Genomic DNA, 23,633 nt, shown 5'->3' on the forward strand with positions numbered 1-23,633 from the left:
TAATGGAGTTTTAAGACAACGTATTAGTTGTTGGATGGGGTTGTAGAAAGATAGGCATACTAATTTGTTACTGATGGAACTGTGAATTGGTCTAACAGTTCTAGAAAACAATTGGCAATTATGTAAATGAAAGTGTTCATATCTTTGGCCCAGTAATCCCACAAGTAGATTCATATCTCCAAGGAAGTTATTAATTGCAAAAAAAAGGCCCATATATACAAAAATATTCCTGGATGCATTATTTGTAACAGCAAAAAAGCTAGAAACAAATTTACAAATGGTTTGGGAATGGCTAAACAAACTGCACGGAAGACAACCTGAACAAATGAACAGATATGGTAGGTGGAATGTTGTATACAGGAATGCATGAGGCAGAGAAATATGTTATCAGTCAAGAAAGGTAGTTCGGAGCCAGATTGTGAAGGGATTTAAATGCCAAACAATGGAGACTGTGTCTTATCCTAAAGGTAATAGGTAGTTTCCCAAATAAAGGGGTAGAAGATGGAATGTTGCATGTGAGTAACAGTAAGAAGGCTAATGATTTACTTGGCTATTCTGTAGCATTGTCAGGCATTTTGGGATAGGGAATTCATCTTTTCTTTTCTTTTTTTTGAATTATAAAACAAGTTTTATTGCTGCCTTTCATGTCCATTTAAAAAAATTTTATTAATTTATTTTGATTTATCAACAATCACTTCTATATGCTTTTGAGTTTAAAATTTTCTCCGCCTTCCTCCCCACCACCCTCCCCAAGATGGCACACAATCTGATATAGGCTATACATTTACATTCCTATTAAACATATTTTCACATTAGTAAAGTTATAAGTAAAAATTAAAACCAATAAGAAGAACCATCAGAAAGAGGAAACAAAACTCAACAGAAGAGAAAAAAAATGATAGCGATTCAACTTCCATCGTTCTTTCTTTGGATGTGGATAGCATTTTCCATCACGAGGCCTCTGGAGATGGCTTAGATCCTTGTATTGCTGGGAAGGGTTAAGTTTATCAATATTAGTCATCGCACAACATGGCTGTTATTGTATACAACATTCTCTTCATTCTGCTCACTTCACTCAGCACCAGACCATACAAGTCTTTCCAGGTTTTTCTGAAGTCAGCCTGTTCATCATTTCTTATAGCACAATAGTATTCCATTACATTCATATACCACAACTTGCTCAGCCATTCCCCAGTTGATGGACATCCTCTCAATTTCCAATTCTTTGCCACCGCAAAAAGAGCTGCTAAGAATATTTTTGTACATGTGGGTCCTTTTCCCATTTGTATGATCTCTTTGGGATAGAGCCCTAGAAGTGCTATTGCTGGGACAAAGGGTATGCGTAGTTCCAAAGTGTTCTCCAAAATGGTTGGATCATTTCACAACTCTACCAACAATGCATTAGTGGGGAATTCACCTTTTCAAAGACCAAGAAAGTCTTGCTCTTTCCCTAAATTCCCTTCTAGTAACAGACATTAATATATTCTGTTTACTTTTACCTAAACATTTCCTATATCTTGATATTGCTCCAAATATAAAGAAGCCAGTGGTTAGCTGGCAATGCACAAACTCTTAGTTAGGGTAGAGAATCAAACCTTTGTCAAAAATGTTAGGAATTTTTCTTATTTGGGATTCTGAGCTATTGTGATTACATTAAGAACTCTATGTTATAAACTCCATAAAATAGCAGAGAAAGAGACTGAGGGCTACTGTATTGTACTTAGGACCAAAGTGAGCTAAATGTTGTTGCAGGTTGTGGTTGATTAAGTCTCCAGTGGTTTTTGAGAATGGAAAAGGTCAGAGGGAAGTTATGCAAGACCTGGGTGATGACGCTTGAGTGGGATTTTGTTCTCCCTCTTCCAGCAGTGAGAGAGGAGCAGAAAGGATTGAATACTTTCTACAGTGCCATCCACATATGGAGGAGATATTAGACTTGTGTTGTTTAGTCTCAGAAGGAAGAACTGGGAACACTGGGGGAGAATTTCAAAGAGATGACTTTAAGTTCAATGTCAGAAAAATCTTCTTAACAATTAGAATTGTCCAAAAATAGAATGCCCTCCCTTGAGAGTTTATAGTTCCCCTTTCACGTTGGTGTTCTCTCAGAGGCTGGATGATCACGTATAAGGCATGTTATAGAAAACATTACTTTTCAGTATGGGTTGAACTAGATGGCCATAGAGACTTCTTACAATTCTGAAATTTTCTGAGTCTAAGATTTATGAAGTGCTGAGGGATTGAATGAGGTTGGTGAGAGAGAAGGGGATGGATACAATAGATGTTGGAGGCGGAATCAATTAGATTTGCACAACTAGTTTGATATGGGGGGAAGAATAGGGGGAGAAGGTGGTAAAGAAGAGAGAAGAGTTAAAGATGAGTCTGAGGTTGTGAACTGGAAGGTGGTTACTGGAAGAATAGTGGTATCCTAGGTAGAAATAGGGAATTTAGGAAGAGAAGTGGTTTGGGAGGGAAGATATTGAGTTGCATTTTTGACATTCTAAGTTTGAGGTGTATATGGGACATGCTAATGAAGATGTTTAGCAGGCAGTTGGTGATTTGGAACTGGAGCTGAGGAGAGAAACTAGGGTTGGATATGCTTATTTGGGTGTCCTTGACATAGTGATGACAATCGAATCCCAAAGACTTAATGAGACCATAGAGTGTAGAGAGAGAAAAGAAGATGTATGCACAGGCTGTGGAAAACTGAATAAAAAAGGTGTGTTCAGGGCATAAGCAGAAGGGGACAGGCTGAGGCTAAAGGGCAGATAAGAGGTCTTGGGTTTTCTAAAATGGACTGATGGAAGGTCTAGATAATATATAGCTGATGAAGAGTAGTGTGTGCTCTTGTATTTTAAAACTGGGAGCAAAGGCAGCTAAGTGGTGCAGTGGATAGAGCTCCGGCCTTGGAGTCAAAAGGACCTGAGTTCGAATCTGGCCTCAGACACTTGGCACCTACTAGCTGTGTGACCCTGGGCAAATCACTTAACCAAGATTGCTTCACCAAAAGAACAAAACAAAAACACAAAACAAAAACAGGGAGTATCACCTACTGATTGTCTATAATGACCTGTGAACAAATTCTGTCACTGAAGGTAAAATGAAATTCCAGGTCATTCTCGTCAGAATGAATGAGGAAATTAGTGTTACAAGAGAGTCATACAAAGTACAGAAAAGAAGATTAGAAGAAAGTGAATAGTAGAAGTAACAATTTAGAGGTAAGGAGCCTGAATTAAAGGTATAAGAGGGCAAAGCAAATATTTTCACCCCAATGACAGACACATCTTGAGATCTGGTTCAAAGTCTTCCACTCTCCCTCAATACTTGCCCTTAAACTAGGGGTCTTCAGAGTGGCAGAGCCAAGATGGTGGAGTAAAAGCAGTGATTTGCTTGAGTTCTACCCCAAACCCCTCCAAATATCTGTAACAAGTGACTCTAAACAAATTCCAGAGCAGCAGAACCCACAAACAAACAGGGTGAAACAAATTTCCAGACCAAGACAACCTGGATGGTCAATGGGAAAGGTCTGTTGCACTGGGCTGGGAGAGGAGTGCAGTTCAGCGTGGGCTGTGTCTACAAAGACCAGGGCCCAGCAAACCTAGAGCAGGCCTCAGGGAATCTGGAGCAGGCCTCAAAGGACTGAATCAAGGGCAGCTGTGGTGGTTTCCAGACTTCTCAACCCACAAACTCCATAGACAACTTAGAAGGTCAGTGGGAGAGGTCTGTCAGACCTTGGTGAGAAAGCAGCGTGGTCCAGCCCTGGCCCTAGCACAGCCCCAGGGCAGTGGCCACAGCAGCAGTGGCTGTGTCTGGAGCTCTAGGCCCACAGATGGTGAGGGGATCTAGTGGCTGATCAGAGTGGGGTTGCAGGGATCTCTTTGCTGGTGCTGAGGCAGGATTCTTTTGCTTTGCCCATGCTTGGATCTGGGTCCCAGTCCTGGGGTGAGAAGGAGCACTGGCATAGCAGAACTTATGGCAGCAGTGGAGAAGGAAACTTCCTCTCATTTCCAGAGCAGAAAAGAGTGCTTGCGATCACTCACAGGCCAGAGCACAGGCCAAGAGAGGAATAAACTCTCCTTAGAGCATACCACCTTGGAAGAACTGAAAACTTATAGGTCCCTAGAAGTATCTCTGAAAACAGCTGCACAAAACCCCTGAAGCTTGGGACAGTACACCCTCCACACTGGAAGCAGAGCCTACCTTAACAAAGAGTTAAAAAGTCAAGTAATTGTCTGGGAAGATGAACAAACAGAGGAAAAAAACTCAGACTATAGAATCTTACTTTGGTGACAAGGAAGATCAAAACATACAACCAGAAGAAGACAACAAAGTCAAAGCTCCTACATCCAAAGCCCCCAAGAAAAATATGAATTGGTTTCAGGCGATGGAAGAGCTCAAAAAGGATCTTGAAAAGCAAGTAAAAGAAGTAGAGGAAAAATTGGAAGAGAAATGAGAGTGATGCAAGAAAAACATGAAAAACAAATAAACAGCTTGCTAAAGAATACTGAAGAAAATAACACCTTAAAAAATAGATTAGACCAAATGGCAAAAGAGGTCTAAAAAGCCAATGAGGAGAAGAATGCCTTAAAAAGCAGAATTGGCCAATTGGAAAAGGAGATTCAAAAGTTCACTGAGGGAAATAATTCCCTAAAAATTAGAATGGAGCAAAAGGAAGCAAATGACTCTATGAGATATCAAGAAATTATAAAACAAAATCAAAAGAATGAAAAAATAGAAGACAATGTGAAATATCTCATTGGAAAAACAACTGACCTATAAAACAAATCCAGGAGAAATAATTTAAAAATTATTGGACTACCTGAAAGCCATGATCAAAAAAAGAGCCTAGACAACATCTTTCAAGAAATTATCAAGGAAAACTGCCCAATATTCCTAGAACCAGATAGAAATTAAAAGAATCCACTGATCACCTCCTGAAAGATATCCCAAAAGAAAAACTCCCAGGAATGTTATAGCCAAATTCCAGAATTCCCAGGTCAAGGAGAAAATATTGCAAACAGCCAGAAAGAAACAATTCAAGTATTGTGGAAACACAATCAGGATAACACAAGATTTAGCAGCTTCTACACTGAGGGATCAGAGGGCTTGGAACATGATATTCTGGTGGTCAAAGGAGCTAGGATTAAAACCAAGAAACACTTACCCAGAAAAACTGAGTGTAATCAATGAGGGGGAAATATTGATATTCAATGACATAGAGGAATTTGACATAGAAGCTTGAGAAGCCAGAGCTAAATAGAAAAATTGACTTTCAAATACAAGACTCAAGAGAAGCATGAAAAGGTAAACAGGAAAGAGAGATCATAAGGGACTCTTTAAAGTTGAATTGTTTATATTCCTACATGGAAAGATGATATTTGTAACTCATGAGACCTTTCTCAGTATTAGGGTAGTTGGAGGGAATATATATAGACAAAGGGCACAGGGTGAGTTGAATATGAAGGGATGATATCTAAAAAAGAAAATTAAGGGGTAAGAGAGGAATGTACTAGGAGAAGGAGAAAGGGAGAGGCAGAATAGGGTAAATTATCTCACATAAAAGAGACAATAAAAAGCTTTTACAGTGAAGGGGAAGGTGAGAAGGAAAGAGTGAACTTTACTCTCATCGGATTTGGCTTAAGGAGGGAATAACATACATATCCAATTGGGTATGGCAATCTATCTTACCCTACAGGAAAGTAGGGGGGAAAGGGATAAGAGAGGGAGGGGTGATAGAAGAGAGGGCAGATTGAGGGAGGAGCTAATCAGAGGCAAACACTTTTGAGGAAGGACAGGAACAAAGGAGAGAATAGAATAAATGGATGCCAGGATAGGATGGAGGGAAAAATAGTCTTTCACAACATGACTGTTATGGAAGTGTTTTGCATGACTGCACACACATAGCCTATGTTGAATTGCTTGCCTTCTCAATGTGGGTGGTGGGGATGGAGGAGGGGAGAGAATTTGGGATTCATCATTTTAGAAACAAATGTTAGAAAGTGTTTCTGCATGCAACTAGGAAATAAGATACACAGGCAAAGGGATATAGAAATCTATGCTGCCCTACAGGAAAATATAAGGGGAAGAGGATAAGAGAGGGCAGTGGGGGGGGGACGGTAACAGAAGGGAGAACAGATGGGGTGAAGGGGAAATCAGAATCCAGGCTGTCATGGGGAAGGATGGGGAGAAAATTTGAGGAACTCAAAATATTGCAGAAGTGAATGTTGAAAACTAAAAATAAATAAATGAATTGAAAAAAAAACCTAGGAGATTTCAACATGCATTTTTTGATTTTCCTACAAACACCCTGGCCTCCCTCTTCATCCATGTTCTCTACTCTCATGACCTACTTCTTGCACCTCGACCAGATAAAGATATACTGATCAGCAGTACCTACAAATGTCCCATGTCTATAATCTAGAAATCCCAGTTTCTCTGACTATAACCTTGTATCATTCTCTCTTCCCCTATCTCTTTCTCCTTCTCATCTCTTCTAACTCTATTCTTAGTCCTAACTGTGATCTATAGTCCCTCTACTTCTTGGTGCTCCTTGAAGTTACTACCTCCGCTTTTCCCAATCTCAATTCCATGGTTAACCAATTGAACATTACACTGAACTCTACCCTCAAATGGTTTGAACTTCTCGTCTTAGAGGTGTCTTCTCACACACCTTTACAAACTCCAACTCTCATAAATTCCTACCATCTGCCACATCTACTCCTATTCACATGCTGCTGAGCAATGCTGAAGGAAGTCACAAACCTGGGTACTGACTGGGGCCACTAATTATTATAATCCACTAATTAGTTATTATCTAATCTCAACTGGGTCCTCATACTTCTCCCTAATTATTTCTTTATTAAATTATCCTAAAATTCCAAAGTTTCTCTTCTCTCCTCAAGCTTCCCCTGCCCCTTCCCCTCCTCTTCAGCAGAGGATTTCACCTCAAACATTAGTAAGAAAATAAAAGCCTTTTATCTGGAACTCTTTCTTCTTCCCTTCTTTACATCTTAAAACCCTTTGATATCACCTTTTGCCGTCTCTCCCTTCACTTCAGCGTCTGATGAAGAAGTAGCCCTTCCCTAGACCAATCTTTCTAATTGTGCCCTCAATCTCATTGTCTCCCATCTCTTCTGGTGGATTGCCGCCATAATTTCTTCCCTCCCTCTAATCTTTAATCTCTTCCTATCTCCTGACTCCTTCCTTATCGGCCACAAACATGCCCCGGTTGCTTCATCCTTAAAAACAAAAACCCAAACTTACTAGAGTTTACCATCCTTCTCTGCAACAAACTACCATCCTCCATCTCTCTTCTCTTTCACAGCTAAACTAGAAAAAGCGGACTTCACTCACTGCTTCCATCGCCTGTCCTCTCACTCCTCACTCTTAAAATCTGTCTTCCAAATCAACTGAAACTTCTCTCTCCAATTTCGTAATTGCTAAATCTGATGGTCTTTTCTCAATCTTTATCCTCAGCCTCTCTGCTGTATTTGACACCGTCAACTACCCTCCTCTCCTGGTTCTCTCCTCTGTTATTTTTTGTGACTTCCCTCCTTGGTTTTCCTCCTTCCTGGCTGCATGAGGCTTCCAAGTCTGCTTTTTTGGACCTTTATCCATGCCTCACTCACCTTAAGCATCCTCAAGGCTCTGTCATGAGTCAAATTCTCTTTTCATTCTGTACTTTGTCAGTTGGTGACCTCATCAGCTCCCATAGGTTCAATTATCATTTTTATATAGATAACTCCCAGATCTATATCTACAACCCAAGATTCTTTCTTGAGCTCCAGTCCCACATCACCAACTACCTACTGGACATTTCAGACTGAAAGACCAATAGGCAAACTGAATTTGCTTCAGTTGTTCAAATGGAGTTTCAAACTGAAACTCAATCTATCAAAAGCATAACTCAGTATCCTTCCCCAAAACCTCCTCTTCTGAATCGCCTTGGTTCTGTCAAGGACACCACCATCCTTCCAGTCAGCCAGATTTCTTAATCTCTGTGTCTTCCTCAGGTCCTTCCTCTCCCTCAACTTATTTATCTAATTAGTTTCCAAATATTATCAATTCTGTCTCCATATTTCTCTCATAACATTGCGTTTATCATCCTAATTCAGGCAATGATCACTTCTCACCTGGACTGCCTGCATTAGTTTCCAAATCAGTCCCCCATCTCGTTTCTCCCCTTGCTAAGTCACCTTCTATACAGCTACCCAAGGATGTTCCTAAACCACAGGTTTGGCCATGTCACTCCCCTTCTCAAAAAGTCCCGATGGCTCCCTGTTGCCACCTGGAAAAAAATACATATTCTTCTGTTTGACATCTAAAGCCATTCCCAAGACGTACTACCCACAAACTTCTTTCACACTTTCTATGGTCCAGCTAAATAGGCCTTTTTGTTTTTCTCACACTTGAGATACCATTTGTCATCTCCTTGCCTTTGAAGAGACCTTTCCTTATCCCTGAACGCGATCCCCCTTTCAATTCCACCTCTTAGAAATTCCACCTCTAGCTTCCTTCAAAGCTCAGCTCAAATATTACAATCCTGTTAAGCCTTTCCTGATTCCCTTAATGCCACTACCTTCCTCCTCCCAAATTAGCGCACATTTTGTATTTACTTCTATGTGCAAGCATTGTTTTCTCTAATGGAATGTATCTTCCTTGACTAAGAGGAAGGGAGGGGACCTTATCAAATGTTCTAGGCACAATGTTTAGCCCTTTACAAATAACATCTCATTTGAGAGCAGAGATTGTTTCATTTTTATCTTTATAGCCCTCAGTGCTGAGCCTTAGCACTGTGCCTGAAGAATTGTAAGCAGTTACTAAAAGGTTATTGATTAATTGAAAGAGGAAGAATAAGGAACACACAAAAAAAGATTTTTTTAAAAAAATTAAAGTTTTCACACTCCTAAGGTTCGCATCTTAGAAGTAATGAATAGGTAAATAAATAGGTAAATGAATAGAGCTTCACTACTTTATTATAAGAACCTATGGGAAAGCTCCAATAATTACAGCTATCCAAACATGGAACACAAAGTAGCGAGGTCCCTGTCACTAGAGATGATTTAAGCTAAGTCTGCATGACCAATTGTTAGTGATGTTGTAGAGACTGATTCATATTTTAGGTCGAGATGGTACAACATAACTTTTGAGATCATTTCCAACTCTTAAGATTCTAGAGGTCTAAGCTCAAGCAAGCAAGGAGGGGAGTACAGCAAAAGGTCATCTACTTGTTGGGATACCAGATAAAAGTACAATATCTGGGGTGACATTAAGTCAAACGTTATCCATGCGTATAATGATTTCCTGGCCAACTGAGGTTAATCAGAAAAAACTGTAAAATAATTACACAGAATAATTCTGCTTTTGCCTACGCCCAACTCTTTCAGTTTCTATTTTATTTGCTGAGTAGATTAATTAATTAATTAACCTTCATTGTCAGGGCAAAATAGACTGAATATGGCTGAGTTCAGAGAAGTCAAAGGATAGTGAGCTGCTATTTTTTGTGCTGGCTAAAAAAATGGTAGACCAAGTAGGTGCCAATCAGTTGGCGAATGACTGAACAAATACTGCTTTATGAATGTTGTGGAATAACTTTGTGCCATAAGAAACAACAAATAGGTGAAATTCTGAGAAACTTAAGAAGGCTCATTTAAACTGATGCAGAATGGAGAAAGCAGGACCCAGAAAACAATATAAACAATGACTACAAGTGCAAAGGAAAATAGTGCTAAAAACATTAGAATTCAGATGAGTGGTATGATTAATCTTGATTCTAAGGGACTGATAATAAAATACTCCACTACTTCACCCCTTCCAGTAGAGAAGTGGTAGACTACAGATGGAGAATGTTGATATATATCAGACGTACTAGGTGATAAGATAGTAAGATTTTGCTTATCTGTTTCTGTTGGTTATCAGGAGGGGAGGATTGTGGTGTGAGTGTGTGTGTAGAGGTGAGGGTTGGGAAGTGAAAGTGATGTTTTTAAAAAAACCCAGCAGAGGGGATTTTTAAAAAGTTGTTTGAAAGTCATAAGCTGGCCTAAAACAACTGACTGTTACTTCTCATCTTTGTCTATAGAGTTTATTTTTTTTCTTTCTATACAAGAAATTAGCATCTCATGCTACCTAAGTAAAATACTCAAAGTCTTGATCCAAGAAATGAATAAATGTCCTTCTCTGGTTTGTGTTTTCTTCTTGTAATCCCTTAAAAATATTTATTATTATTACTTTTAATGCCCAGTCCTTCAATCTGGCCAGGACCATTTTAAGATTCTATTCTTACTTGGCCCCAAGCTTAGCTGCCCCACCTATCCCGACTACTTAAAAACACTTACTAAAAGAGACAATAAAACTGAAGTTCAAGAATTCAATATGTGCATCACATGTAATACTGCAAATGATCAGTAGGTGGCTTCCTCTCCCCCAAGGGATAAGATTTCATTACAACTCTTGCTAGACCTTTGTACTGGAGCAAACTGGTTTTGTTTTCTCATCTGCACTTGCTGCTTCTGTTGAGACAGACAGTTGCAAACTTAAAGGTAAGAATCCTTCATTTTACTTATTCGTCTACTTACATGGTTCTTAACCTGGGGTCCACAAAGTCCCAAGGGGGTCATTTGATAAATTTCAGGGGGGCTATGAACTTGGACAGGGATTATTTTCACTAACCTCTAATTGAAATTGAGCATTTATTTTAGTTATGAATGTAGACAGCAAACCACAGCTGTATTAAGCTTCACTAGAATGTCAAAGGGATCCATGGCTCAGAAATAGATTAAAAAAGCCTGACACAGAATAAAGATCTTGAGTTGCTCAGGTCTTTCCAAAATGCATAATATTGGCTCTACTCAAAGAGAGAAGAAAAGTGAATTTTTAAATTAGATTTTAGCATTTATAAATTTTTTCTCATATTGACCTAGGAGTAGTAAACGGGATTATTGCACTGAGGATTTTTAAAAAAAGAATTCTAGATTGATATGACCTTGAATTAGAAACTGATTAAGTGTTAAATTAAATAAAAATTTAAATTAAATAAATTAAATCTTAAGTTAAATAAAGATATTGTATTGTTTTTAGAAAATTAAGTCCAAGTTTAGGCATTGGTGGTCAGTTTTACTGGTACCCTTTCTTCTCTTACTTTTCCTGCTCTTAATTCAAATCCTATCATCAGTATCTGTTTAATGCAGCTTTTTGCAGTTTGGAGCTTAGCTGTTGCCATTTGACCCGATTAATATTATGTCTTTGTGCTGTATTTTTTTTAAAGAGAGGAAAACCTGATGCTTTTTAAATGATGACTCTGATCCAGGTACTGCTAAATTTTAAACCATCATAATAGGAAATTAACTATAGTATTGTGAAAGATTACTGATATTTAACCAGAGACAGACATTTGGCTCTTAAGCATCTGGTTCTTGGGAGCGCATGAAGTACTCAAACTGAATGTCTGTGAGAGGTTTATTCACTACCTACGTTTTGTGTTCATTTTCATTTACTTATTTTGGTCCACACAGGTGATTTCATCTTAGAGGAAATTCCTAGCAAGGAATCCCCTCCTAATACACACAAACAATTCCTCTATAAATTATAGATTTAGAGAGACCACTGAGATATTAAGTGACTTGTCCATGGTCATATAGTCAATTTGTGTCAAAGGCAGGAGTTGAGCCCAGAGATTCCAGGGATAGCCCTTCCTCCACTATACCATTCTCTCTCTCTTTATGTTCATATGTATTAGGGATAGGGGCTAGACCTGTGATTTCATGGGTATATGGAACTCTTGGTGAGGAAACTCCCCTACCAAAGCAAGTTGGCACCTTCTCTGTAATTTATAACAGTTGTCTAGAACCCTCAGGGGTTAAGTGACCTGCCCAGGGTTACACTACCAATATATGTAAGAGGCAGGACTTGACTCCAGATCTTCCTCATTTTCGAGACCATCTCTCCATACACTATAGGGCAGCTAGGTGGTGCAGTGGATAAAGCACTAGGCCTGGTGTCAGGAAGACCTGAGTTCCAATGTGACCTCAGACACTTTGTGGTTCTGGGCAAGTGACTTAACCCTATTTGACTCAGTTTCCTAATCTGTAAAATGAGCTGGAGAAGGAAAAGGCAAACCATCCCAGTATCTCTGCCAAGAAAAACCCAAATGGGGTTACAAAGTCAGACACAACTGAATAACTCCATACATTATGCCATAAGATTCCTCAATTCATACTTATAATAATTTTCTCTAAATGTCACACTTCCATACCGGCAAAGACCTTTGAAATCTACAATATTCTACACATTGTAGATGCTCAATAATAAATGTTGATGGATAACATAACATCTTGATGATTGATGTTTCTAGAGAATCTCCTATTATAGAAAACCTAACAATAATAATGCCCTCTAGATAACATAGCACTCTGATACTCAGAATAAGGCATCTTTTATGTAAAGCAAAGAAACTAGTTCTGCCTAATGAGAGACAATTTAAAATAATCTGCAAAGGCAAATGGCCAGCAAAGACTTTTAAGGCATAAAAGTGCAACCAAAATATTTATTTATTTTTTTTAATATCCCAGAGGCAGCAGAACCTCAGATGAATGAACCATCATGCCTGGACTGAAAAAAACAAACAAACCATACTTTAACTTTCACTCCTTTTTCATAGCTACCACTCAAGTTTAAAACATTATTTAATCTTCTAACTCTAACACCTAGCACAGTACTTTTCTCATATATTAGGCAGCTAATAAATATTTGCTAAATGGCATTGAAGTGAATTAAACTGCTCTCTCAGCTCTTTGTCTTCTGCCTTTTAAAATTTTTTCTGCACACTGCTGTCAAATTAATCTTCCTAATATACTACTTTAATCAGGTTACTCCCTTGCTCAAAATTCAGATTACAAAAGTTCAAAATACATCTTTACAGAAATTAAGGCTAAGAATGTGAGTGTAGGTTGACTTGGGTACTGCTGTGATGTGCTTGCTAAGTCTAAAGAACGAGTACCTGAAACCCCAAGTCATCAGAAGAATTGCTGAAGTTTATAACTAATAAGCTGCCTACCAATGAGGTAGAAGAGATTTTAGCTAGTTGGTGTTTTCAGTTCCCAGTTGGTGCATTTTTTAAATTAGGTATTCAGCACTCCATCTCCTACCCGAATTCCTTTGCACAGCCTTTATCCCCTCCCCCATATCTGGAATTTACTCTACCTATTATACTCCCTGACTTCCTCAAGACTCAGGTCTCTAATTGAACTGTAATCTGCTTCAATTCAACAGTTTTTTTCTGTTCTCCCTAGCTGTTAGTTCCCTCTCTCTCTCTCTCTCTCTCTCTCTCTCTCTCTCTCTCTCTCTCTCCTCAAAATGTCTGTGTTGACTTGTCTGTGTATGTTGCGTGAGCCTAAGCAAAATGAAAGCTTCTGGCGAACAGGGACCGACTCTCTTTTGTTTGTTTTTGCAACCCCAAACACCTAGCACAATGCTTTGCACGTACATGTTTAATAAATATTTGAATTGAATTGACTGGTGTCTCATGCACGGGATGGGGGTGGGGGGTGGGAACTAGGTTGATAGCTAATTTGAGTGTGTCAAGTCTGAAGTCTCCCCAAAGACATTTGCAAAGACTGAACTGGGAAGAATCCACTGATATCCTGGAAGGGGGAAGGGAAAAGGAGGTAAATTTTGCCTTCTTAGAAATTGCCTAAATTTTGGTTTAAGAACTAGTCACATAGGGAAACTCTCATGTAAGTTTAAATGTTTTTTTTCCTCTAAAAAACATTTTTATTGTCTATGGCTGGTCAAGCTCATCCACTCAGAGAAACAGAGCAATAGAAAAACATTTAAATCTAATATAAGTCATGGAAGGGGGACAGTAACTGTAAAAGTAACTGGTTAGAATTAGAGCATGAGAATCTAGAAGCCAAATTCCTCTCATTTTCCTCTTCCAGAAAACTGAAGTAAAAGAACAGCTCCTCCAATCAGAATGAAGACTTTGTATTTTCTCTTTTCCTTTATGTTGCAGGAGCTTCTAGGTAGAGCTGTTAAGTTGATGCCCCTTCATCATAAATTGGGCTTTTCTAGAGAAAGATGAAGCCCCTTAACAATGAACTGTTGGTTTAAAAAAATTAATAAATGGAATGAAGAACAAAGACTGAAGACCCAGACTGAGCTGAAGGTAGTCTCTGAGGAAATCACTGTGGGGAAATTCCAAACTTGTACCCTTAAAGGCATCGTAAGTCATATTTGGTTCATGGCAAATTTCTGTGTCTTTTGCCTATAGTTTTACTCTGTCTTTGTAGCTTGTTAAATTTATATCATCTGTTCTAAACAGTGGACCTATCTTTTCTGTTTGTCTTCTTACCCCAAACTTGGCTTTGAAAAGCATTTTTATGTCCCTTTCCCTTTTTCTCTCCAGCCTCACTTCATTATTTTAGGGTTCTGTGATACTCATTTGCATTTTTCTCTGGTTACATGATCCTCTGTGCAGGTTAGATCTCTTTTCATTCTTAAGCATTTTCCCCCCCTTGTTAACCTGAGCTCAGTGGAGAGCTGACTAGGAAGCCACTTCAGTCTTCTTCAATGTCTTTCCCCTTTTCATTGGGTCACAGGATCATAGATTTTGAGCTTGAGAAGTCATACAGTCCGACCCCCTCATTTCCTGGCCTCAGACATTGGAGAAGTTTGCTAAAATCTCTGCTTCCGTCTGGGCCCGTTAGCACGATTTAATGTTGGATTTGGAATCAGGAAACTGGGCCCCAAAGAATTTCACTGACTTGTCCAAAATCACAGAGCTAGTAATGTCAGGAGCAGGATTTGAATGAAGCTGCCTCCTCTGACTACAAATCGAGTGCTCTTTCTTGTGATCAGTTGAAATGAGTCCTTACTGCATTGGTATAAATCAGAATTGAATCATCATTTTCTGAGAATCTTTCTTAGAACGTGGGATCACACCTACCTTTTTGATGAACTTTATGAAATCAGTTTCCTTAAAATCCAGGGAATGTGTCTAACTATGTCCAACATTCCCCTCTCTGGCTATCAGGGCTCCATGGTGAATATAACTTTTTCCAAGGTACTTTCACTGACCAGTTCCCCTGTTACCATCATTCAGTAAGCTCTCCTTCTTTGAAGTTCATGTCATCTGATGGTTCCAATCCTTGTCCTCAACATCCATTGATCTTTACTTTCTTCAATCACTTTAGCAATTTGTTTCCTCTCCATTCTCTGTTCCCACCATCCTTGACAACTTCACACTGAAGACCCTTCTTTCCCCCTGGCCCTTCTGTTCCCTGAGGCTTTCCCCTGCCTTCCTTCAAGGCTCAGCTAAAATTCCATCTTCTACAAGAAGCATTTTCCAATCCTTGTTAATGCTAGTGCCTCTGTTAGCTTTGATTTATCTGTATATTGTTTATGCATGGTTATTTGCATGTCATCTCCTCCATTAGGCTGTGAGCTCCTTGAGAGTAGACACTATCTTTCACCTTAGCTTGGACTATCTTTTGCCTTTTGTCACATTTCCAGTAATTGGCACAGTTCCTGGTATGTAGTAGGTGCTTAATAAATTTTTATTGACTGAATGAATGATTCCTCAAGTCCTAGAACTTTTATGTCTACTTTAATTTTGCTGCCCACCAAAATGGCCACATGTCAAATGTTGCAACCTACAAGATCTTGAATTCTGAAATATCCCAGACCATAATCTTCTTTTCTTTTTTTAAACTTCTTCCTCACCACCGTATTTCCTGAACCTCTATTTACCTTCCCCATTATCTCCCTTATGGCTAATTTAGCCCTGCTAATTCCCAACCCTAGATTTAACCTGATGATCTGCCTTCTATGCTACTATTCCTGAGCAGTAGATTAGTGAATACCATGGGTAGTAACAACCTTTTTTCACTTGATCCACTACAATTGTATTCTAACTGTCTTGCACCTAGCACAATGCCTGATACATAGTAGGTGCTTAATAAATGCTAGTTGGCTCACTGTTTGGCTTCAGTGACATTGCTTCATGACAATGTTTTCATTCCCCCCTTATTTTTGCCTTATCTCATTTTCCTACGGTGATTATCTCCAATATTTTTGTTTTCTGCTGCTGCCAACTCCATCCTTAACTTCCTGTACTTTCAGCAAATGTCAAATATTTTGTCAAAAATATTAAAGTTTTCCAATGGGGGCTTTTTCATTTCTTTTCCTCCTCATCTTAAAATCTGCATTTTCCCTCTAGCTTTAGAGATCACAAAAGTTTGCTAAAATCAGTGCTTCCACCTGGGCATTTGATCTCCTAGGGCCCTTCAGCATGATTTTATGTTGGACACGGAATCAGAAAGATCTGTATTCTAATACCACTCACTTTGTAACCATGGACCAGTCACTCAACCTTTAACTAGACAGTCAATTAGCATTATTAAGCTTTTACTATATGACAGGTAGTGTGCTAAGTGCTGTATGGGTCCTGCTTCCCATGGTCCTTCAGTACTTTCTTTCATTTGGGAAAAGCTAGTATCTATACCCACCTCACAGACTGTCCCTCATGCCTGGAATACTCTGCCTCCTTGCCTCCATCTCTTGACATTGAGGGCTTAATTCACAACTCACCGCAAACACTCTCTTCTGCAGGAGGCCTTCTCTACCTCTCCTTAACCTCTGTCCCCAAACACCAACTTACATGAGTTTTTTTTCTCTAAAATTCCCTGCCTTCTGCTCTGTGTGTACCTTGTGTCTATTTATTGATTTACATGTGTGCCCCATAAGTGTGGAAGCTGCTTGAGAATTGGGTCTATTCTCGTATTTTATCTTTCTATGAGATTTAATTAGCCAAATGGCCAAATAATGTTATAAATTGTTTTTCTAGGCTTTAATTCATCCTCATCTGTGACTTGAGAGAACCGGTGATAGCAATCAGCAGAAAATAATGGAAATCATGAGAAACATTTACATTCTGTATAGTATTGACCTATCTGTGCTGTGTGGGGCTCTGCTACTGCTGGAAGCAAATGAATTAACAACCAACTGTTCTCAGGATTACCTTAAAAATGTTCTTACAGATATGTCACCAAAAACTACCACAATGGATCTATCCCACAAATTCACATGTCAACCTCTGAACTTGGACCTTAGTCCTTTCTCTAAGCTAAAAGTTTTAATTCTCTCTCATAACAGAATCCAACATCTGGATATGAGCATCTTCCAATTCAACAAGGAATTAGAATACTTAGACTTATCTTACAATCGCCTGAGAAATATTTCTTGTTATTCACTTCTGGCCCTCAGACATTTAGATCTTTCTTTTAATGACTTCAACAATATTCCCATCTGTCAGGAGTTTGGCAGCATGTCAAAACTGGAATTTTTAGGATTGAGTGGGGCACAGATACAAAAATCAGATTTACAGACAGTGGCTCGTTTGTCCCTAAGCACTGTCTTCCTGGGCTTAAAGCATCTTTCTTACTACGAAGAAGGCAGCTTACCCCTCTTAAACACTGAGAGACTTCATATAGTCTTTCCAGAGAATGCTGATTATAGGTTTATTTTGTATGATGGAATCCACGCTTCGAAAACCTTGGAAATGACAAATATCAATATGGATCAATTTACAAGCCAGGAAAGTCAGAAGAATCCTCTGTTGGAGAGTCCAACAGGCTCTAAAACTTCTTATCTGTTACTCAGGAATGTAGATGGACCCTGGCAGGAGTTCTTTCAAACATTGCAGTTTGTTTGGCGCTCATCAATCCAACAATTACAAATACAAAATTTGACCATTGGTGCCCAAAGTGAATTTAAACTCAAACCATTTAACTACTCTAATACCTTGATGAAAGCCCTAAAGGTGGAGCATGTGACTGTTAAGATATTTTCCTTCCCACAGGATATAATCTACTTGTTCTTTACACACATGGACATTGAAAACTTGACAATATCAGGTGCGGGGATGCCACATATAATTTTTCCTAATTATCCCACCAAATTTCAGCATTTGAATTTTGCCAACAATACTTTGACAGTGAATTATTTGTAGACACTCTTCAATTGCCACATTTGAAAACTTTTATTTTGCAAAGGAATAAATTAGAAATACTTTCCACAGTGAGTTCATTTGCTATCAAAACATCCTTGGTACACCTAGATCTAAGCCAGAATCTACTACAGTATGCTGATGGAAAAGATTGCTACTGGCCAGAAACCCTCACTACCATGAATTTGTCATCCAATAAATTTATTGGCTCTGTTTTCAAATGCATACCAAAGAGTATCCAAGTGCTTGACCTGCATAATAATGACATTAGGACCATCCCCAGAGAAATTGCAGATCTGAAAGCTTTACGGGAGCTAAATATTGCATTTAATTCTCTAACTGATCTTCCTGGGTGTGACAATTTCCAAAGGCTTTCTGTGCTGAATATTGAAATGAATTCCATTATTAGCCCATCTCTTGATTTCTTCCACACTTGTCAGGAAGTACAATCATTAAAAGCAGGAGGCAACCCATTCAGATGTGCCTGTGATTTAAGAAACTTCATCAACCTAGAAAAAAAATCCCAAGGCTTGATGATTGGATGGCCAGATGCATATACCTGTGAATATCCTCTAGAACTAAAGGGAATTCCATTAGAGAATGTTGATCTGCCAGAATTATCTTGTAATACACCTCTATTGATTGCTGTCATTCTGATAGTTGGTTTAATTTGGACAGCTGTCATAGTGGTTCTTTGCATCCGCTTCGATTTGCTCTGGTACCTGAGGATGATAGCTCAGTGGACACAGACCCAGCACAGAGTTAGGAATGTGCACCTAGAAGAACTCAAAAAAAACAATCCAATTTCATGCTTTTATTTCGTACAGTGAAGGGGATTCTCTCTGGGTAAAGAATGAGCTGATACCAAACCTAGAGAAAGAAGATAAATCCATATTGATTTGTCTCCATGAGAGACACTTCGTTCCTGGCAAGAGTGTTGTGGAAAATATTATTAACTGTATTGAGAAAAGCTATAAATCTATCTTTATTTTGTCCCCTAACTTTGTTCAGAGTGAATGGTGCCATTATGAACTTTATTTTGCTCACCACCAACTATTTCATGAAGATTCTAATAATTTAATTCTCATATTACTGGAACCAATTCCCCAGTATAGCATTCCTACCAGGTATCACAAGCTGAAAGCTCTCATGGCACAAAGAACCTATTTGGAATGGCCCAAGGAGAAGAATAAACATGGACTTTTCTGGGCTAACCTTAGGGCTGCCATTAACATTAATTTATCAGAATTGGGAAAGATGAACAAGTCACAGACAATTTCAGAGTTACAGGAAGAGTCATACACATCTTCATGGAAGATAAATACATGGAACTGAATTTCATTTTTGTGCATTTCCCTTCAATAAATCATTGAGTATTCAATGAACAGCTACTATGCACTCAGCACTGAGTGCTATGATACACACAAAAGCAGCTTATGCATTTGCAGTATAGCCCAGTATGGTGGGCACATCTATAATCCCAGCTACTGGTGAATCTGAAGCTGGTTGATCTCTTGAGCTTGGGAGTTCTAAGCTACATGTGGCTATGTGATGCTGCCTTTCATCTGCTTCATACCTCAATTATATTGGACATTGAATACCTTTCTATTCTTCCCTTTGGAAGGACTCTGGGCATGAATTACAACTTTAAATATAAGTAAATTTGTCCCTGGAGTGCCAGGATCAAGGTTTAATGAGCTGAAGTATCCATGAGAAGGGAGCCTCACCCTCCATATTATTAGAGGACAGATTTTCCCCAGACTGAACATGGTCCAAATCACATGCCTGGGTTCAGAGTTTAGAAGAGAGATGGAAATAAGGGTAGTGCCCAGCCTTTTGGGTCCAGAAGCTCTGTGTGTGTGTGTGTGTGTGTGTGTGTGTGTGTGTGTGTGTGTGTAGACAGAGGATTCCAGGAATCATATGGAATCTATGTAAATAGACACCTACATATGCACATATACATACATATGTATGAGTATTTAGGCTTTATTGTATAGGTTGCTGAATAAAGTTGTTAGCACTACAGCATTAAGAGGCCAACAGTCTAGATTTGAGGGAGCTACCAAACCTTTCAGTCAACTCGTCAACTAGCATTTTTAAAGCAAATGCTGTGTGTTAAGCACTAGGGATCTAAAGAAAGGCAAAAGATAGTACCGGGTCTCAAGAAGCTCACGGTCTAATGGGGAACACAACATGCAATAACGATGCACAACAAGATGTGTACAGATCGAATTAGAAATGATCAACAGATGGAAGGCACTAGAATTAAGGGGAGGGGATTGCAAAAGGCATCCTGCCTATATGTCCCCATTACTGACTTTATGACATGCAGACCAGCAGCAACAGGAGGGGCTAACACTTGGCATTATCTGTGATTCTCTCTTATTTCAATTCAGTCTCTGGTGAAAAAGCAACCCTTGTTCTAGCTGAAGCCAAATCTTTCACACGTATCCTTGCTGCTGCCATCTGCCTACACACACATGTGCACGTGCGCACACACACACACACACACACACACACACACACACACACACACCCCATCCCTAATCTCTCTCCTGAGCTCCAGTTCTGCAACACTAGCTGCTTAATGGATTTTTCCACTTGGATGTGCCACAGGCATCTCAAACTCTATGTATCTAAAATAGAACTCATTATCTTCCTCCTTCCAGCCTTCTCTAACTCTGTTAAGGCCAACACCCACCTTCTAGTGAATCAATCAACAAGCATTTATTAAGTGCCTACTATGTGCCAAGCATTGTGCAAGGTGTTACAGATCCAAAGACAAAAAAGGAAAAAAATCCCTGTCCTCAAAGAGATTTTATTCTGTGAGGGGATATATGGGCATATATAAGTATATGCAAATACACACCGTAGGTTATTAGCAGCTGGGGGGGGGGCAACAAAGTTTTATTAAGCATTTACTAAGTGCCAGGCAGCATGCTAAATGTTGGGAATACAAAGAAATGCAAAAACACTGTCCCTGACCTTAAGGAGCTCATATTCTGAGGGGAGGGGTGGGATTATGCAAATAACTATTACACACGAGACGAGATGGAGATGATCCCATAGGGAAGACCTGAAAGACTTCTCGAATTCTGATGTTTCTCACTTCCTCCAAATTAAGCTTTATTTGAAACTACTGCTTTCTCTGCTATACTGGAACCTTTAAAACTTTTACAGCTGGAATCCTCTGGCAGTTGTATGGAATATGGAAGGGAGGAAAGAGACACTTGAGGCAGGAAGACCAGGGTGAAGCCCTAGTCTAGGAAAGCTATGATGAGGGCCTAAACAAGGTTGGTAGCCATGGGATTAGAGAGAAGGGAATGACTGTAAGTGATGCTGCGGAGGTAAAGTGAAAAGATCTGGCAATTGAAAAGCTGTGTGGAACGAGGGTTAAGAAGTTGAGGAAAATGCCAATGTTGTGAACCTGGGATTCACTGTGACTCTTCCAGTGAAGGATGGTTGTGCTCTTCCCAGAAATAGAGAAGAAGAGTGGGTTTGGTAGGCAGGGAGGGAATGAGGAGATCTTGAATTGTGCTTTGCAATGTTGAGTTTGAGATGCTTCTCTAAGCATCCAGTGGATGGTTGGTGATGAAAGCTGGAGGTTAGGGTAGGTGGATATATAGACTGGGAATTATAGAGATGATTGTTGACACCATAGGAACTAATGAGGTTATCAGATGAGATCAGGATGAAGCATTGAGGTATATCCACAGTTAAAGGCCAGGCCACGGATGAAAATCCAACAAAGAAGACCAAGAAAAGCAGTCAGACAGGTAGGAGGAAAAGCGGGAGAAAACCATTTCAGGAAAATCCAGAGAGGAGAGCGTACCTAAGGGGAGATGTATTCAACACTGTCAAATAGTGTAGAAAAGTTAAGAATGATGAGGATTAAGAAAAGGACATCAGCTATGAAAATTAAGGGATCACTGGTAATTTTGGAGGGTAATTTTAGTTCAGTGATGAGGTCAGGAGCCAGATGACACAGAGTTGAGAAACTAGCAAAAGAAGTGTGTACAGATAACTATTTCTGGGAGTTTGGCCGTGAAAGCACATGGCACAGAATAATCAGACAAATACTTGCTGACTGACTGAAAGAGAGGAGAGATATGGGTTGATAGCCAGTAAGAATGACAGTGTCTAGTGAGAGGTTTTTGTTGTTTTGTTTTGCTTTTTAATGATGTAGGAGACTTCGAATGTAGGCAGCAGGGAAGGAGCCAGTGGGCATGAAGAGCCTGAAGGTTATAAAGAGAGGGAGATGATTGTGAGGGCTTTCTGCAAGACAAGATGGGAGCAGATGGCATTAAGGACATTATTAAAGCTTTGGCCTTAGCTAAAAGAAGGCTCACTTCCTTACCAGAGACTGAACCAAAGGAAGAGAGAATATCAAATGAGGTCAAGGGTCTGCCAGGTTCACAACCTCCTCAGAGTCCTACTAAACTTATTACTCTCCTTCACTCCTCCATAGTCAAATTTTGTCAATTCTGCTACCAGTCCATCTTCTCAACACAGCCAACTATGTTACTCCTGTGTTCACAAATCTTCAGGGGCTTCCACCTGCCTGTGAGATAAAATACAAATTCTTCAGCATAGTATTTAAAGCCCCTCACAATATGGCTCCAACTTACCTTTCCAGACTTATTCTACATCACTTCCTTCATACATGGCATTTCAGCCAAAATAGCCTACAAGGTCTTCCTTGGACTTGGCACTTGAGACTTCACATGGCCTCAGCCCACATCTCTAGAAGGCACTTCTTTCTCACTTGTTAGAAGAGAATCCTTAGCTTTCTTTAAGACTCAACTCAGGAGCCCTCTCCTACATGAAGCCTCTCCTGGTTCCCCCACTATTACTGTTCCTTCCTCCTGAAATTACTCGTATTTACTTATGTACATTAAGGGTTCTCAAACTTGCTTGCTCATGGTACAATATACTTTGTTAGAAGAACTGTGGCACACTGAATGTTTAATTTGGCAGTGCTACAAAAAAGTCAGCCTACTCAAACATAAGCAGTTTCCCTTCAATCAGAAGAACTCTTTTTCAATTGAATTATCTGTCATGTTTTGAGGTTAGTGTGTATATACAATAGGCAAGTTTTGTTTATTTTATAAATAATATACTTACCATATTATATTCGCTGTGAAAGTAAAATTTGCATTTAGCAAAATTAATATGTTTTCTTTCTTTCTTTCTTTCTTTCTTTCTTTCTTTCTTTCTTTCTTTCTTTCTTTCTTTCTTTCTTTCTTTCTTTCTTTCTTTCTTATCTTGAGTTTAAATCTGGCCCCAGACACCAGCTATGTAACCCTGGGCAAGCCACCCAACCCTGCTTGCTTCAACCCCTCCACCCCCACTAGATTCAACTAGATTTCTGTCTCTCTGCTGGTCTCCTGTCAGGTGGGGGGAAAAACATCTTAAGATAAACAAAATAGAACTCATACCGTATGGGAACATAACAGCATTGAAGCATGCTTTCCGGTCAGATGACTTCTCGAATTCTGATGTTTCTCACTTCCTCCAAATTAAGCTTTATTTGAAACTACTGCTTTCTCTCCTATACTGGAACCTTTAAAACTTTTACAACTGGAATCCTCTGGTGCTTCAAACTCAAAAAATTATTTTTAATAAGTTGTTAAGGGAG

At 39.3% G+C, this 23,633-nt stretch overlaps 1 protein-coding gene across 1 annotated transcript; it reads left to right on the top strand.

The window, feature by feature from the left end:
- The first annotated feature begins 10,427 nt into the window (after positions 1 to 10,427).
- TLR10 (toll like receptor 10) lies at positions 10,428 to 23,168 on the top strand. The gene is given in 5 exon segments (XM_078148650.1): positions 10,428 to 10,532; positions 14,003 to 14,212; positions 16,835 to 17,981; positions 17,984 to 18,792; positions 18,794 to 23,168. Coding segments are annotated over 3 exon segments (2,433 nt in total). The 5' UTR covers positions 10,428 to 10,532; positions 14,003 to 14,212; positions 16,835 to 16,894; the 3' UTR covers positions 19,331 to 23,168.
- Positions 23,169 to 23,633: the final 465 nt, after the last annotated feature.

Source organism: Phascolarctos cinereus, unplaced genomic scaffold (assembly GCF_003287225.1).
Source record: "Phascolarctos cinereus isolate Bilbo 61053 unplaced genomic scaffold, phaCin_HiC Scaffold_9;HRSCAF=440, whole genome shotgun sequence".
Lineage (NCBI taxonomy): Eukaryota > Metazoa > Chordata > Mammalia > Diprotodontia > Phascolarctidae > Phascolarctos > Phascolarctos cinereus.